Here is a 17,597-nt window from a genome sequence, read left to right as displayed (position 1 = left end):
TAGAAAAATCAAGGATTAAAATAAATAATTTTAGTACCTCATTTCATCCCCCAAAAAATATTTATTTAACTTTAAAATATACAAATAAATAAATAAATAAAATAAATTGACAAATTATTTGTCATATTTATTTTAATATTTTTATTTAAAAGATCAAAATTCAAGGTAAAAGGGTGAAAGAAAAATTAGTTTCAAACAAACTCTAAAGGTTTAAAAATAAAAATAAAATCAGTAATCGGGTGTAGCCGAAATTTGGAAATAAAGTTACAGCCACGACCGCGCCCATTGGATCAGCGCTGGATTTTCATCCAACGCTTCAGACACGCCTGCGTGGTCGGTTGTAACCGAAGAAGCGCGCGACCGAGAAACAAACGATCGATTAACGCTTGTTAGCCGAAACGCGATGAAACACCCGAAACGTAACAATGCTTAACGAACCGCTGAAGGAACGCCCCACGGTCGCCAAACGCACTCGAAATGGCGTCGTTTTGGCCATCATCGTCTTCTTTGTCGTGACGCCGAAGGGATAAGGATGAAGTCACATCCTTTGATTTTCCAGAAGTGGAACTTAGTCGTTAGTCCACCATTTCGGTTAATTCAAAAGCTAAAATGATCACCCTAACACGGTGATCATTTCTTTTACATCAATAGGGATGATTCATCCTTATTTTGGAAAGTTGGATGAAGAACAACCAAAATACCATAATTGGATTTTGGCTGATTCAATCCACTTGGTACAAAAATCCAAAGGCAAGAGATTCACTCTCAAGTTTTCAATCTGAAAAACACAGAAATCCGCCATTGAAGCTCAAAGCTTTTAGATTTTCAGAATTTTATCACAAGCCTTAAAGTTTAGATCAGAGTATCCAAAAAGCTTTCTTAGGATGTAAGGAGTGTTCTCTAACATTTAGTAAGCTTCCAATCATCCTTTAATTCATACTTCTAGTTTAAAATTGATATTTTTATATTTCAGTTTTAATAAGCTTGTATATTGTCTGATTCTTGAATTTGATGATTGGAAATCAATTTTATGATAATTTATGAGCTTTACATGAAAGCTAGAACCGATCAATCTGTCTTAAAAGAAAAACCAAAATTCGAATTTGAAAGATTCAAAAATTAGGTTTGTTGTTCTTGGGCTAATCCTCAAGAACAGTCTCTCAAAAATCATCCCAACATGTTTATAATGATGTTGGGCAACTGTTGGGATCATCTTCGATCAAAATCAAAATTTTTAAAAATAATTAAAAATGTTGAGTTATTGAATTGATCTAAATGAACAACAAATATTCTTGTTTTAGTACAAATCAAGTATATGGAGTATAAGGAAGTTATTGGCTAGCTCATTACCCTTCAAAACAACTTTAAAACCAAAAACCCAATTTTTGACAACAAACTATTTTGAACAAATTGATCATCACCCAAGTCGATTGATACCTTGGGGGTGATGTTCTAAATGTTCCTAAGAGTTTTGTGAAGCTATTCAGGCTCTTGAATCAAAAAATTCAAGCCTCCATAAATATTGCAAAAACTGCAACTTGATGTTTTTAAGGACCGAGAGGCCCGACCGAGAAACTTAACATAGGACCAAGAGGTCCGACCGAGGCTTTTTAGCCATGATCGAGATGTCCGACCAGTGTTCTTCATCGAGGACCGAGAGGTTCGACCGATGTTCTTCAGCTAGGACTAAGAATTTTTACATCTGATCGAGAGGTTAGACCTAAGACCGAGGATTCTCTCACCTTGCCGAGAACTTCTGAACCCAAGACCGATGACCTACACATAAGACCGAGAATTTTAACACCCGACTGAGAATTCTAGTCTAGGACCGAGAGTCTTTAGCACCTAAAACGAGGCATTTCAGCTAGGATAGAGAGGGTCCGACCGATGATCCCGAGCTCCGACCGAGGATCCCGAGCCCTGGCTGAGAGGCTCTAGACCTAGGATCGAGGATTTTTAGCCCTCGACCAATAAAACAAACCCAAGACTAGATTCTTAGTCCTAAAGCCGGTTTGTTTCCCATTTTCAAATTCCAAAATTATTCTAAATCGTTAATTTGTAATATTCCAATAATTATTTTCATAATTAAAAAATAATTGTTGTACTAATAATTTAAAAGAATTTGTAACTAGAGCTGTGCAAAAAAACCAGAAAACCGGTAACCCAATCAAACCGATAGTTAACCAGTTCCATTTTAACGGTTTATTGGTTAACCGGTTCTAGCGGTTCCAGTCAACCGGTTTTTTATCGGTTAAACAATTTCGTTTTCGATTTACCTATTTTTCTAACGATTTAACCGGTAAACCGGTAATAATTTAATTATATATTTTATAATTTGTATTAGTTATTTTATAAATAATATTTAATAATCTATAAAAAAAAATTAAATTTTAAATTATAGTTTTATAGAATTTTTTTTAAAGACATTATGATTTATATAAAAATTTACAAAAATAAATTATAAACAAACTGAATTAATTTATTCAGATAACCATTATTTTATTATAACTTACCGATTCAACTACCAGTTTTATCAGTTGAGAAGGAGATCCAATCATATTTGTCTATACTTAGTTGGTTAAAGATTAATCGACATAATAAATTTGATTTTTTTCAAGAAATATATAAAAAGTTAAAAATATATATATATAATATATTATATCATATATTATAACATATTATTAAATATATTAATATAATATATTATATTATAATAATAATAATATAATATATTATAATAGAGAAAGGAATGAAAATAGTATAACATGAAAATGTAAACAATCAAAAAATAAAATTATTTTATAAATTTATTATTTAATTAAAAAAAAAGTTATCAATTCATGGTTAAACCCAATTAACCGATTGAAACTGATCAAAACTGTTAAAACTAAAATCGTTAGAATCGATAACATTAATGACCGGTTTGTAAAATAATAGACAAAATCGGTCTTAATCGAAATTGTTTAACCGGTTAAGCGACCTGTTTGTAATAAGTAATAACTAATTTAATATCTTAGTTATTAGTGATTTCATGGACCCACATGACTAGATTTAGAGGGCCTACATGGCAACTTTGTTATGTCTGATCGCCACGTCAACTTTGCCCTATGGACGACAACTTCGAAGCTCACTTCGCTAACTCCGCCCCCTTCTTCTTCATCTTCATCTACTTGTCTCTCTCCTCTGTATATTGTGTATCTTCTCACAATCTCTCTGGATCTCTCTCCATTTTCATCACTCGATAGTTCTTACGGTAGATTCTTTCGAGCTACAAGCTCATTTACAGACGACGTCCGCTTCAACTCTCCAAGGTTACCATGTCACAATCGCTAAATCTCTTCATTTCTTCACCTAGTTTCCCTCTTACCAAGTACTCCTCTATAAAACCTACATTTCCTTCTCCATCTTGCCGATTTCCGCCGAGGTTTGTTCGGAAATCAGTAACTGCATCGTTATCATCGGGAACATCTTCGGATCTCGAGTTTCCGTTTCCTTCTTCATCTTCAGTCATCCACTCCGATAATGGATCCCGTCTATCGGCTTCGTTATTGTCGACGTGGTCGGCGGCTGATTCGAGCTCAATCGAAGTTGATGCTGTGACGGAGGCAGAGATGAAGGAGAATGGATTTCGTAGCACTCGACGGACTAAGCTTGTTTGTACGATCGGCCCTGCTACATGTGGATTTGAGCAGTTGGAGGCATTGGCTGTCGGTGGGATGAATGTGGCGCGTATAAACATGTGTCATAACTCTCTTGATTGGCATAGGAAGGTTATTGAGCATGTTAGAAGGTTAAACGAGGAGAAAGGATATGCTGTTGCAATAATGATGGATACTGAAGGTAGTGAGATTCATATGGGTGATCTTTGTGGTGATTCATCTGCAAAAGCTGAGGTATATTTCATACTTTACCATTTATAGATTCTGATAGTGATCTTTATAATTGAATATGTTGGATCTATATATCAATTATATTTTAGGGTTTGGTTTGGATAGGGACAGGATGTTTTGGCAGGGATATTGAGAAGAATATGCTTTCATTTTGTCTTGAAATTGCAATTCATGTTTATAGGGAAGATTATCTGGGCTGTTTGTTCTGGTTTGAAATTTACACATTGTGACCATTTTGAGTTATAATTTATAAATGTTCAATATGATATTATTACAGAACAAACCCAGAAGGAAATGATAGAGATCTTTAAATATACAGAGAAAATTTTGAGACTCTCCATCTCTATGTAAATCTTTTGTAACAATGGACTTAAGTCAGTAGCAAAAGATTAGGTTATATACTATGCATTGCCTAATGAGTTTTCAGGTTATATACAATATTACTTTTGGTAAAAAGTTTGGTATATTAAAAGAAATGATTCTACATGTTCAATTTCTTGAGTAGCAAAATATGTGTATTTTTTAAAATTTATTTATGAAATGTAGTTTTTAATTGAATATTGTTTTTAACTAACAAGATCTTCTCATCCAGGATGGTGAGATATGGACATTCAGTGTTAGGGCACTTGATTCACCTCGCCCAGAGCGCACAATCAATGTGAATTATGATGGATTCGCTGAAGGTCGTGCTTAATTTTTACTGTCATGATATATCATATGCATTTGTTTATCTTCTTGTAGTTTTTGACTTTGTGCCACAATCTTTAACAGATGTGAAAGTTGGTGATGAACTTCTGGTGGATGGTGGCATGGTGAGGTTTGAGGTTATTGAGAAGATTGGTCCTGATGTCAAGTGCGTGTGTACTGATCCAGGACTCTTGCTTCCACGAGCCAATCTAACATTTTGGCGGGATGGAAGCCTAGTTAGGGAACGTAATGCAATGCTTCCAACAATATCATCCAAGGTTTGGATATCTTTTCATCTTTAACAAAAAATTATTTGATATTTTCTTCTTCCTCCATTAAAATTTTTTGTCAGGATTCATCTTTGAAATGGTTTTAATTAGGTAATTGATGAAATTTGTTGCGAATGCTTCATTTTATAAGGTTGTTGGTCCCAATTATACTAAAATTTGATTCTGAGTTGACATATAACTAGAATATATCAATATTTATTTTCAACTTGTGGACATAAGACTGCCAACACCCAATGAAATTAATGATTAACGTCAGTACTTGGTCAACCATTTCAAAGTTGCATTGTATCCTCCACCCAATGATGTAGAAATGGTTCAACCATATCTCAGCAATGAATTCTTAAATAGATACCATTCAATGTTGTTGAAGTTGTCTTCTTTGACCATGAAGAAAAACCTCAATTATTGTACCCTAGATTGAAACTCGTAATTGATGTTGATCATTTTCAAAACTTGGTGTTTTTACATGTCTGTTTCTTTTAAGAAGTACTTTTGTTCTTTTTTGTAATTTCATATTCTACGCTGCCTAAGAAAGCCAAAATAGATGCAACACTATAGCAATAGTAGGCACTATTCATGTAGATAACACAAAAGAGGTAATTATGGATATTGATTTTAGTTATAGAGGTTTAATCACTTATTTATAATATGGGTCGAGGAAATAGTATCAACAATCTAAACTTAATCAAATTTGACCATCTCAAAATCATATCACTATATGCCCAGTAACAGTCTTGAAAATACATTGTCCAACTCTTTAGGGGCCTCTTTAATCTTTTTTCCTAGAACTCCAAGAAAGACTCTCACCCCTTGAATCATTTATAGCTTGGCCCTCTATTAAAATTACTACATGTTCCACACACTTTACTGGAAAGTTGAATGGATAGTAGAGTAGTTCAGTTGTGCATCCGGGATATATCCCTCTATGTATGGTATTAATCATGTGATCTGCTGCATTACTTTGTAATATTGAGTAGGTTTATTTGCTATTCTCATGCATTTGCTTTCACAGGATTGGTTAGATATCGATTTCGGCATAGCTGAAGGTGTTGATTTTATTGCCGTCTCTTTTGTCAAGTCTGCTGAAGTGATCAACCATCTGAAGAGCTATATCAAGGCTCGGTCGCGCGACAGGTATGCCTGTTAATATTTTTTCCCCCAAATTCTCTTGTAAAAAAGGTTCAATTATGATCCAAATTATAGTGTGGTTTTTGTTGCTTCATTTAATATACAAATTAGCTTATGATCATAATCCAAATTATAATGTAATTCTCTTTTGGGATCAGGATCAGATTGTTTTTTTATCATTACGACGTTACACAAACAAGCCAATGAGTTATGAGGATCCATTTGTAGTATGTGTTTTTTTTATAACAATATGGTTTGAAGTGTATTTTTTGTTGTTATTCCAATACAGTGACATTGCTGTAATTTCAAAAATAGAGAGTATTGACTCACTGAAGAATTTGGAGGAGATTGTTCAAGCATCGGATGGAGTCATGGTGGCAAGAGGAGACCTGGGTGCTCAAATCCCATTAGAGCAAGTCCCATCGGCCCAACAAAAGATTGTTCAGATATGCAGATATTTAAACAAACCAGTTATTGTGGCTTCTCAGCTTCTGGAATCCATGATCGAATACCCTACACCCACAAGAGCTGAGGTTGCTGATGTTTCCGAAGCTGTCAGACAACGATCAGATGCCCTGATGCTATCTGGGGAGTCAGCCATGGGTCAATTCCCCGACAAGGCATTGGCTGTATTAAGAAGCGTGAGTGTTCGAATTGAGAAGTGGTGGAGAGATGAGAAGCGTTATGAAGCCATGGAACTCCCAGAAATAGCTTCCTCCTATACCGACAGCATCTCTGAAGAAATCTGTAATTCTGCTGCAAAGATGGGTAAGAACTATAAGAAGAAGTTTTAGGTTTTGTTTAAACATGGGTTAATAATATAAACTAATTACAAACACGGTCGTGGTTTCCGGTTTTGCAGCGAATAATTTGGAGGCGGATGCATTGTTTGTGTACACAAAGACTGGTCACATGGCTTCTCTGCTGTCGAGATGCAGACCTGACTGCCCGATATTTGCATTCACGGAAACGACATCTGTAAGGAGACGCCTGAATCTACAATGGGGATTGATCCCTTTCAGGGTGAGCTTCTCTGAGGATATGGAAAGCAACCTTAATAAAACATTCTCTCTTCTCAAGGCAAGAGGAATGATCAAATCAGGTGACCTTGTTATCGCTGTCTCAGATATGCTTCAATCCATTCAAGTTATGAATGTGCCATAATTTATTAATAATCCCTATGCATGCATATTAGTATGGCAGCATTCTGTATTTTCAATTTATTGATGTTTTTGTAGAACTGTAAGTCGAGCAAAAGATAATGTGTGAGGTGTTTTAACTTATGTAAAAACTAATGCTGCTGAGTTGTAGACATGAGAAGTGTCATCCTTGTATTTTTCTACTTGATTATGCATTGAATTTCCTGCCATATCAGTTCTTCATAGTTGTAGTTTTTTTATTCGATTTCTAATAAGAACACTAGAGAATAGAATTGGATGGCAATAATAGGGCTGGCTAATAAAAGGTTGAATATAATAAGCATAAGTGATTCATTCTCTCTGTTTATCTTTACAACATTATTATTTGCTTTCTACATACTAATTAAGCAGATATATATGTATGGCTGTTTTAGTGTGTAAAAAAGGGGATGGATTACAACATAAAAGCCAAAACCTAGAATCTCCATAAACCAAATCCATCATCACCAACCCGATGATCGGGCTGTTGTTGTTGTTGTTGTTATGAAATCAAATGACACAACCCAAGCCCTTGATCTCTGATCCTTTCATGATTCTCATTCTCTTGCATGTTGACATGAACATTCTGTATGATAAAAAAGGAAGAACATAAGAAAGGGTAGTATTGAGGAGAGGGAATAATAGGGGTAGAGAAGAGAAGAGAGCTTACTCCCATGGAACATCTCCCAGAAGCATCCAATCACCATCTTTGTCTTCATAAGTAGGAGCATATTCAGATCCTTTGTAACCTTCTCTTTCAGAGTAATCACCTATGGTCATCTTGAACATAGTTTCTAGAGCCTTTATGAGATCTGGGTAGCCATTATAGACCTTGATATCAATCTTCCTTAGATAAGGAGCTCCATCCATGCTTACTTTAACATAGATCATCATCCCACCACCACCACCACCACCTTCTTCTTTCTTTCCTAATTGTTGGAAGCTAATATTCTTCCTATATGATCTCACCGGTGGCCATCCAACCACTTGAGCCCTAATTCATTATTATTATTACCCATTTCATCAACATCAACAAAAACCCTAATTTTTTAAAGAAGAAAACTCACTTGGGAGCCGGAGGGGCAATAGAACGGTCTTCTTCTTCTTCCTCTGCTTTTTCATCTTTGATTTCTGAACTGGTCTTGGATCCTGTGTCGTCGGCAGTCACCGGCGACGATCTCTTGTTGTTGTTTCTCTCAGTAGACAACAATTTGATTATATCCTTGTTCTCGTCCAAGTCTCTACCCGGTAGGCCAAGTCTGAGTTCAGTGGCCTTGAGATTCAGACCTCCATCGTCCTCGTATCCAACCATTTTGTTGATTCTTTCTTTCTTACTTTACCAACAGAGTTGAGCTGAGCTAATAAGATCTTTGTAGAGAGAGAAGATAAGAGAGAGAGAGATGAGGTGTTGAAGATTGACTGGTGAAATGATTGAAGAAGAAGAATGAGAAGAAAGAGGATGGGAGGGGGGAGGGGACATGAATGAATGGAATTAGGAATTAGGGACAAAGGAAAGACAAGACGGTCGGTAGAAGTAGAGGCAGCATCATCGATTGAAATGGCCCAGCCCCAGCTTTTAGGGAACAATGGTGGGGACATTCACCCATTGTCAAAGATGCTCTCTCTTCAATGCCGTGTTTCCTTTTCTTTTTTTATTGCCCAACTCCAACCCCTCCTTTTTTCTCACCTTATTTTCACTTTTCATTTTCCTTAAATCTCTAAATCATTTCAAATAACAAAAACCCTTTTCTTTCTTTTTTTAATTTAGAATGAACCTTACAAATACCTCCACTTCGAACCCATGTTACAACTCTTGTCACACTTGAGTTAAAGTTAGTGTGTTAAATATTATCTAATTCAAATAATCTCATATCTTTTATCATGACACTATTTTAATCTAAATAATTATTTTTTATCAACAATTTGTTGCTGTTGTTGTTGTTAAATAACCTACATCAAACAAGCTCTAGATTTTCTATAATTTATATAAACAGTAGTTATTTGGAGGGAAAATAGGTTAACTATAAAAGTATCGCATGCATCTTGAGTAAGCTTTGGACAATGCAATGCATTTAGTCATTTAGTCTCTTTTTATTTTTTTTAGGTTTTCAAATGTTAAAGGTTGTATTAACACACTACTTGCTGCGAGACTCTTATTCAAATCTTCATTAAATTAAGTATAATATAAAATAATTTAAGATATATTATCAATTTGACAAATTTAATTTAAATCATAAAGTAATAACATTTTATTTATTTTTCAAACTAAATAAATAATTAAAATAATAAATATTACATTTCTTTTTATCAAATTACTTAATTCATTAATTAAATTACTAAATTAATATATATTTTAAATTTATTATTATATATTAATATTATTTTAATATTTTTATAAAAAAAATATTCATTATTTATTCAAGTAATCCAGTCCAAGAATTAAATGGATACGATATTGACAAGTGACATGGACTCTAATGATTGTAAACCTGGAGATAATCTTAAATTTTGGGCCACCATAACCGAGATTGGACTATGTTCATTTCCCCACCCACATCAAATTTTCTTACAATTATTTTCTTCTTAATAGGACTATTTAATAAAAAAAAAAAAGATAAATTTAAATATCTATTGGAATGATTTTTAAATATATAAAATATAATAAAATAACTCATCAATATCATTTGATTTTGAGCTTTTTAGATTTGTTAAAAAAAAAAATTATTCGATAAAAAGAAATTATATATAGGTTATTTAAGATAAAATGTTTTTTATTTAAAAAAATTTAATTTAAAAAAAATAGGTAGGAATATTTTGATAATTTTATTAAAAAATGGAAGTGATGGATCAAGGTTAATATCTTATGATTTTAAGATTATAATGAGTATATTGATTTGGATAATTAGATAAATTTTTACGATTTTAAATTTATGTTAGTGGAAGTTTTACGATTTTACGAGTTTATAAATTATTTAAATTTTACGATTTTATATAATAAATTGAATTTATATTTACATATTTATAAAATTATAACTTATTTAAATAAATAAAACTTATATAATTGATTTTATAATTATAATTTTTATTAGTAGGCGTAGACACTCATTTTTAACTTCTAATTTTATAATTTATATATTTAAATAAACTCTAACTTATTGTTCTTTAAAATTTATATACGAGCTTATTGCATGAATTTTAAAATAAATAAGTATTTTTTGAGACATTGTCGTATCGATCGAGATTAATATGTATTTTGGAAAAATTAAAATAAAAATAAAAAGTCGTCGAAAGTTAGCTGGAAAGTCACTGATCGATGAGGCATGACAGTTGACAGATCACCGACAGACCATATCGGGTGAGGTCAACGACCAGGCGGGAGGGTCAACGCAGCCTATCGACCAAGGTAGTGCATATCAATAACAATACTCCAACTTTCTCATATATCCCATACATCGCACTATATAGATATCATATTTATAGAATACGATTCACTTTCAAGATGTCTTGGTGGTGAAATGATAGACACACAAGACTCAAAATCTCGTGCTAAAGAGCGTGGAGGTTCGACGCGGCCCAGCGATCAAGGCCTGTGCATGGACACGAGTCACGACCGAACAATCCAGAACCGTTTGGACGTGCCCCGTTGATCCTAGGCAGTCTCCTTTCGGGTCTTAATGTTCTTTAGGTGTTCTTCGTGGAAGTCAAATATTCACACGATTTCCTTCCATTTTGTAGAATGACATATCTTCCTCACTTCTTGACCAAATTGAGATATGAAAAAAGCCATGTCACTACACGGATGTAAGGAATCCTTGGATTAAGGAGATCCATAGATCCATACAGTCTCCAATTAATTTGATAGAACTAGTGGTTATCTACAGCTATTAACGTGCTAGAATTAGAATTAGCTGATGAATTTCTTACACTAATTTATAAATATCCTAGACTAGCTACTAGGGGTGGGGTGGGTAGGGGTGTAAACGAGTCGAGTCAAGCCGAGTACCATACTACTCGAACTCGATCGAGTACCATAATGTATACTCGAACTCGACTCGATTACAATTCGAGCTACTCGACTCGAACTCGAAAATTAAAATTTTTAATTAAAATTATATTTTATAACTAAATAATATTTCAAACCTAATATAATATATATTTAATAAACTACACATATATAATCACAATATTATTTAAAAACAAAAAATATAAATCTCATCATATAATTTAAAGATAACCATTTAATCACAAACACCTAATTTAAAAATTACAAATGAAATGTTCATCAAAAATATTAAAAATTTGGCAATATGATGTATTAGTCATATAGATCTTTAAATTTTACAAGATTCGAAATATGAAATAGTGAATAGTTGAAGATAATGAAAAAAATTGTTCGGTTAATATTAGAATCCAAAAAATAGATGTTTCAAAGTTTTTTGATAAAGAAATAATATGAAGGATGAAGAAAAGATAAGAGATAGAGAAGTTTGACCGTTTGAAGAAAAGATAAGAGATAGAGAAGTTTGACCGTTTGAAAATGAAAAGAGAAAAAATAAAGAGATTTGACGGTTTGAGAATGGGAGGAGAAGAGAAAGAGGAGTTTGATTGTTCGGAATGGAAGGAATGAGAAAACGAGAATAGAAGGAGAAAAGAAAAAGATGAGTTTGATTGTTTAAGAATGGAAGGAGGAGAGACAGAGAATTTGAGAATAAAAAATTTAGAAAATATAAATAAATTAATTATTTTTATATATAGATATAATATTATATATATATATATATGGAAATAGATATAATATATATAATATAATATATAACGAGTTACTCGCGAGTTACTCGAATAACAAATGTAAAGCTCGAGCTCGATTTTATAATCGAGCTACTCGAACTCGACTCGAGCTCAGTCAAACTGAGTTCGAGTCGAGTTTTGATCGAACTACTCATGAGCTACTTACAAGCAGCTTGACTAGTTTACACCCCTAGGGTGTGTAAGCAAAACCGGAAAAAAAACGAAAAATCGAACTGAACCGTAAAATAAACTGAACGAAATAATTATAAACCGACCGAACCGAGTTTTGATCATTTTTAATTTCATGTACCGACCAAGACCGATTCGATTCGCATTTTAGATAATAATAAACCGACGGATAAACCGACCGACCATATATATGTTTTTAGATATTTTTAAGTATATATGCTTATTGCCTAGTGGTAAAGGTAAAGATTTCCTTATTTTTTTGTTATTCGCATACACAACTTTATTATTTTATATATTTAATATTTTTTATTTATTTTTTAAATTCATTTTAGTTTAATTAATATTTTAATATATTTTGTTTAAGTTAAACAAATGATTTGTTACTTAATTTATTAAACTTGTATTTATAAGATTTTTTTTAAATCAGTTTTTTATTTTTTTTTAGCTTATTATATTATAAATTTATTTTTTATTTATTTTTTACTTTAATATATTATATATATTTATATATTTATTATTTTTTTAACGATTAAACTGATAAATCGACCGAACTGATTTTATAAGCGACCAAAATGAATCGATATTTAACCGCCAACCGACGGATGAAAATTTTATAAAACCGATACCAACATTTAGAATGAATTTTTCGGTGAAAAAACCGACCGAATCGAATCGTTTACACCCTTACTTACTACCGTATAAGGACCCCTTCCTAGATTTATTAGAGCCCTAATATTAGGTATGGAAAAAAGTCGGCTTTCGGGGACCTCGGAACCAAACCGGACCCAATTTCCCCCAAATAAAAGGGTCCATGATTGATCTGAATCTGACCGGTTCTGACCCGATGGGTACCCACCTGGACTCGACTTTAGATTTAAAAATTCAATTTTTTTTAGTTTTTTTTAATCGAATTAATTTTTTTTATCTAATTTATAATTTAATATTTATTTAACTTTTAAAATATTACTTTTAACTTTTTTAAGATAAAAAAAATAATTTTAAAAATCCTGTACACAAATAAAGAGAAAGTTAATATATATATAGACATGTTAAAATGTCGGGATACCGACCCAAACCAGACTCAATATTACTCCGAAAAAGCGGAAAAGCAGATATATGAGTGACCCAAATTTAATAGGTACCCGACCCGATCTGGACCCGTTTTATTCTAAGTTCAAAATTATTATTTTTTAAATTATTTTATAATTTTTTTTATTCAATTAATAATTTAATATTTAAGTTTATCTTTTAAAATATACGTTTTATTCTTTTTAAAATTCATTTAAATATATCTTTTTCATATTTAAAATAAGTAAACTTTTAAAATTATATAACTTAGAATAAATTCTTGATAAAATAGATATCCTAATTATTTTTAAAATATTTAAAATATAGAGAGTTATGAGTAAAATATTAAAATTATATTATTTTTAAAAAGTAATAAAAATGAATTATTAGAATTATAAATAATATTGAAAAAGATAAAATAAAAATAAAATATGATTTCAATTTATTATAAAATATAAAAATTAGAGTATATTTTAATCATTATATTTAAATTATTATAATGCAATAAACTTATAAAAAAAATAAAATCAAACCAGTCCTAATTTAAAATTAATTAATTAGTTTATTTTTCTCTCTCTTAAACCCAAATTCATTGATAACACATTCGTCATGGATAGAAATTGGCCATTGACAAAGCACATGATCTGATTTCTCCAGAAACTTTAAAATCTCAGATATCTGATCTCTCTCAATTTTGAAATCTCAGATTGGGTTTGGTTCTTCGATCGGTTACCAGCAACCGGCCAAAATAATCCGGAACCGAAATACAAAATAAATACACGAATTGGTCGTTCGTTCATTAGGTACTCGAACTGTCAGTTCCATTCTGCCATACCCACCTAATATTTAATTTTTTAAAAAATCACCAAGTTTATCTTCTTGGTCTAAGTATTTTTCTTTGAAAATTTGTAGAGCTACCCTTCAAGAGATTCATAAACATTAAAAGGACTCATTTTCATTTCATTCATTATCTTGTAAGCCCAATTTAATAAATAACATATTGATATTTTTGAATTTTTACATGCGTATGATGTTGAAATTGAATTGATACATTGCATATTTGAGTGGTTCTAAAACTTTATATATTCTCAAAATTTTCTAATTCAATTGCAATTAAAAACGCTTAAATTTGAAAAAGTTATTTTTATTTTAAATTGCCATGTTCTTGGACTTTTTTAGGATAAGGGTTAAAGAACATGTGTATTATGATACTTGAATGTGGCATTTGTTACCTTAAAAACATAGTTTATAATCAATGTTTTAAAATACAAACCTTTAAAAACATAGTTTATAATCAATGTTTTAAAATACGTGTTCGGATCGTGAAATAATTGAATTAACATTCTGAATTCTGGTTTCAATTAAAATCCAATCTGATCAGACGATTCGAGACCAGAAAATTTTCGGTTAAAAAAGTTAACCCACTAAATATTTTTTTACATTTATCTCTCATGGTGCCCAACCAAAATTTTAATCTGATTCTTCTTAAGAGTGTCCATTTTATTCTTACAAGTTTAGTTCTATGAGATTTTTTTGTGTCCATGATGAGGATTGACGACATCAGCGACCTCTTGCCAATCCTTCTACTTGAGATTCTCCCTATTGAGCTTTATGAAGCGACCCCATGTATCGACAATATTCGATGTAGTTTCATCTCTCTAGAAATCTTCCCATAATGACATAGTGCGCGGAGACAGTACCAACATGGCAAGGATGGGATTGTTAGCCATGGAAGAGTGACCGAACGATAGGTAGGGGTTGTGGTGAATGATCGAGATGGATGATGGATGTATAGACTAGAGTTGGGTATCGTATATAAACATTCGTATTCGACTCGGGCAAATCGTGTTAGACTCTCAATCGTGTCGTGTTATGTCGTGTCTAAATCTTATGCGTGTTGTATCGTGTCTTGACCCACTCAAAACATTGTGATTCACAGACTCTTTCGTGTCGTGTTATTCGTGTCCACGAGTTTATTCGTGTTGTACTAACTCGTGTTTAAATTCGTGTTTCGTGTTATTCCGATTAGATTTTGTTATCGTGTCAACACAATCCAATCTTGACACTAATGTTAATTATTTATTTATTTATTTATATATATTAAATTATATTGTTAGTAAAATTTATAAAATATTATTATATTATTAAAGTTAAATTATTATCATATATTTTGTTTGAATGTTTTAATAATAATTAAAATTTTAAAATAATATAAAATTTTAAAAATAATATGTAAATTAATTAAAGTAATATGTGAGATAATTAGTATGAGACTCAAATTTCTATTCATATAATTTATTTAATATTTATATTTTAATATTTTAGTATATTTAATTTTAATTATATATATTATATTTATAAAATTAAATAATTTATAAATTTATTGAAAATGTAAATATATTTAGAGAGACGTGTTCATTGATAATGTTAATGTAAAAGTGGGTAGTTTGAGAAAGAAAATTGGAGAGAAAGTGGGAAAGGTTGATAAAGTTTATAAATATATATTATTATATTATTAAATTTAAAATTAAAATTATTATCATATATTTATTATTTAATGTATTAATAATAATTGAAATTATAAATAATTAAAAAATTAAGTAATTAATAAAATAATATCGAAAAGAATTATTAATAAACTCACATTTTTATTCATATAATTTATTTTTTAATTTATATTATTTAAGTTAATATTTTATTTTAATATTATATTTAGTGTGTTTAATTTTAATTATAAATATTACATTTATGAAATTAAATAATTTATTAATTGAATAAAAATGTAATAGGTTTAGAGAATGTTATTGTGGGTAGCTTAGGTCATTTGACTAATTGTGTTTATGTTGTTTCGTATGTATAATTGTGCTCGTATTGTGTCTATACTCGTGTTGTGTCCGTGTCGACTCGTAACCGTGTTTCGATCGTATAAACTCATAATCATGTCGTGACTGTGTCGTCTCGTGCTTGTATCGTGTCAACCCAAGACCCGAGTGAGATAATATCGTATCGTGTCATTCCGTACAAATATCGTGTTGGATCGTGTCGGTTAGTATTTAGCTAACTCGTTGTCCAGCTCTAATCTAATGTTTATTTATATATCATGGATTAAAATAGCTACATTTATTTCAAAATCATTATTATTATTATTATATTAATTTCTTAATATTTAACTAATTTAATGGTTAATATACTATATACAATTTAAAATACTATTATAACAATTATAACATGATGCTATTTTTTTTTTGTATTATCATATTATTAAAAGATAAGAATATTTACAAATAATTAAAGATAAAAGTATCATTCTCATTGAATAATTTATAAAATGAGCAACTTTGACTTCAACATTGTTTTATACTTAATAATATTAATATTGATATTATACTCAGATCGATCAGATGGAAAGTATATATATATATAAAAAAAAACTGAAATGAGGTCTTCTGATCTCATACATATATAGATAATTATCAGCTTGCTTGATCGATAAATTGATTAATGATGTTACGGAGACATCAATATTATGTATAATCACGTCGTCGTCTGTTGATATCAGGACTCTAAATTAACTAATTCCTTGATCGATCGAAGACCTGCAGTACCACCGTAGCAGTAGCAGCCAGCCAGCCAGAGGTTGAGTTAATTAATTAGGTACACGACTCCGTAAGAATCTCCAATTTTATAGATTGTTTTCTTAATTAATTAGTAGGTTCAGATTCCAAATGCTGTTTAATTAATTTACATCATGAATACTATTAATATTGTTATACTTTCGTCATGTAATCTCTAATCTCTCTAGCTAAGGTTAAATTCCATGTAATCTGCTAGGTAGCTAGCTATTGTTTGTTGTGCATGATTAGTGACATATATAGCTTTTAATGGACATTTTGACCTTGCCATCTGTATGGTAAAGCTGTTGATGGTACATTGGTACCTCACAATGGGGTGTGCTGCCCAAGCTCCGCTAATTACAGGTCCGAATATACTGCGCCAGACCGAACACCCAAAAAAGAAGTTCTTTCTCCTGAAAACAGAAATGGACGATCAGTCTGCTAGTTTCTTTGATCCCACTCGGTCTTCCAGATAAATTGTCGGCCTACGCCGGGGATAACAGGCTGATGACTCCCAAGAGCTCTAGCTAGAGAGTGTGGTAGACGTAATATCTGAATTTAAAACTATCCATATATATGTAATATTGTCCTATATTGTTTCCCTTAAAACTAGGTCGGTCGGTTCGGGGTAGAGCTGGACAATGGGTTAGCTAAATACGAACCAGCACGATCTACCACGATATTGGTACGGAACGACACAATACGATATTATCTCACTCGGGTCTTGGTTTGACACGATACAAGCACGAGACGACACGATCACGA

General features: G+C 31.5%; 2 protein-coding genes across 2 annotated transcripts; one reads left to right on the top strand and one right to left on the bottom strand.

The window, feature by feature from the left end:
- Positions 1-3,121: 3,121 nt before the first annotated feature.
- On the top strand, positions 3,122-7,364 carry LOC124919494 (pyruvate kinase isozyme A, chloroplastic-like). Its single transcript, XM_047459739.1, has 6 exons — positions 3,122-3,893; positions 4,483-4,573; positions 4,662-4,855; positions 5,880-6,001; positions 6,285-6,763; positions 6,858-7,364. The coding sequence occupies exons 1-6, from the start codon at positions 3,318-3,320 to the stop codon at positions 7,157-7,159; spliced, it is 1,764 nt and encodes a 587-aa protein (XP_047315695.1). The 5' UTR covers positions 3,122-3,317; the 3' UTR covers positions 7,160-7,364.
- An 84-nt stretch (positions 7,365-7,448) lies between these two features.
- On the bottom strand, positions 7,449-8,782 carry LOC124919495 (auxin-induced protein IAA4-like). Its single transcript, XM_047459740.1, has 3 exons — positions 8,241-8,782; positions 7,844-8,167; positions 7,449-7,759 (listed from the first exon to the last, which is right to left on the bottom strand). Exons 1-3 carry the CDS (start codon positions 8,483-8,485, stop codon positions 7,684-7,686), a joined length of 645 nt encoding a protein of 214 aa, XP_047315696.1. The 5' UTR covers positions 8,486-8,782; the 3' UTR covers positions 7,449-7,683.
- Between the last annotated feature and the right edge of the window lie 8,815 nt (positions 8,783-17,597).

This window comes from Impatiens glandulifera, chromosome 1, assembly GCF_907164915.1.
Source record: "Impatiens glandulifera chromosome 1, dImpGla2.1, whole genome shotgun sequence".
NCBI lineage: Eukaryota > Viridiplantae > Streptophyta > Magnoliopsida > Ericales > Balsaminaceae > Impatiens > Impatiens glandulifera.
The sequence above is the reverse complement of the archived record's forward strand: the minus strand, read 5'-3'. Positions and strand labels throughout refer to the sequence as shown.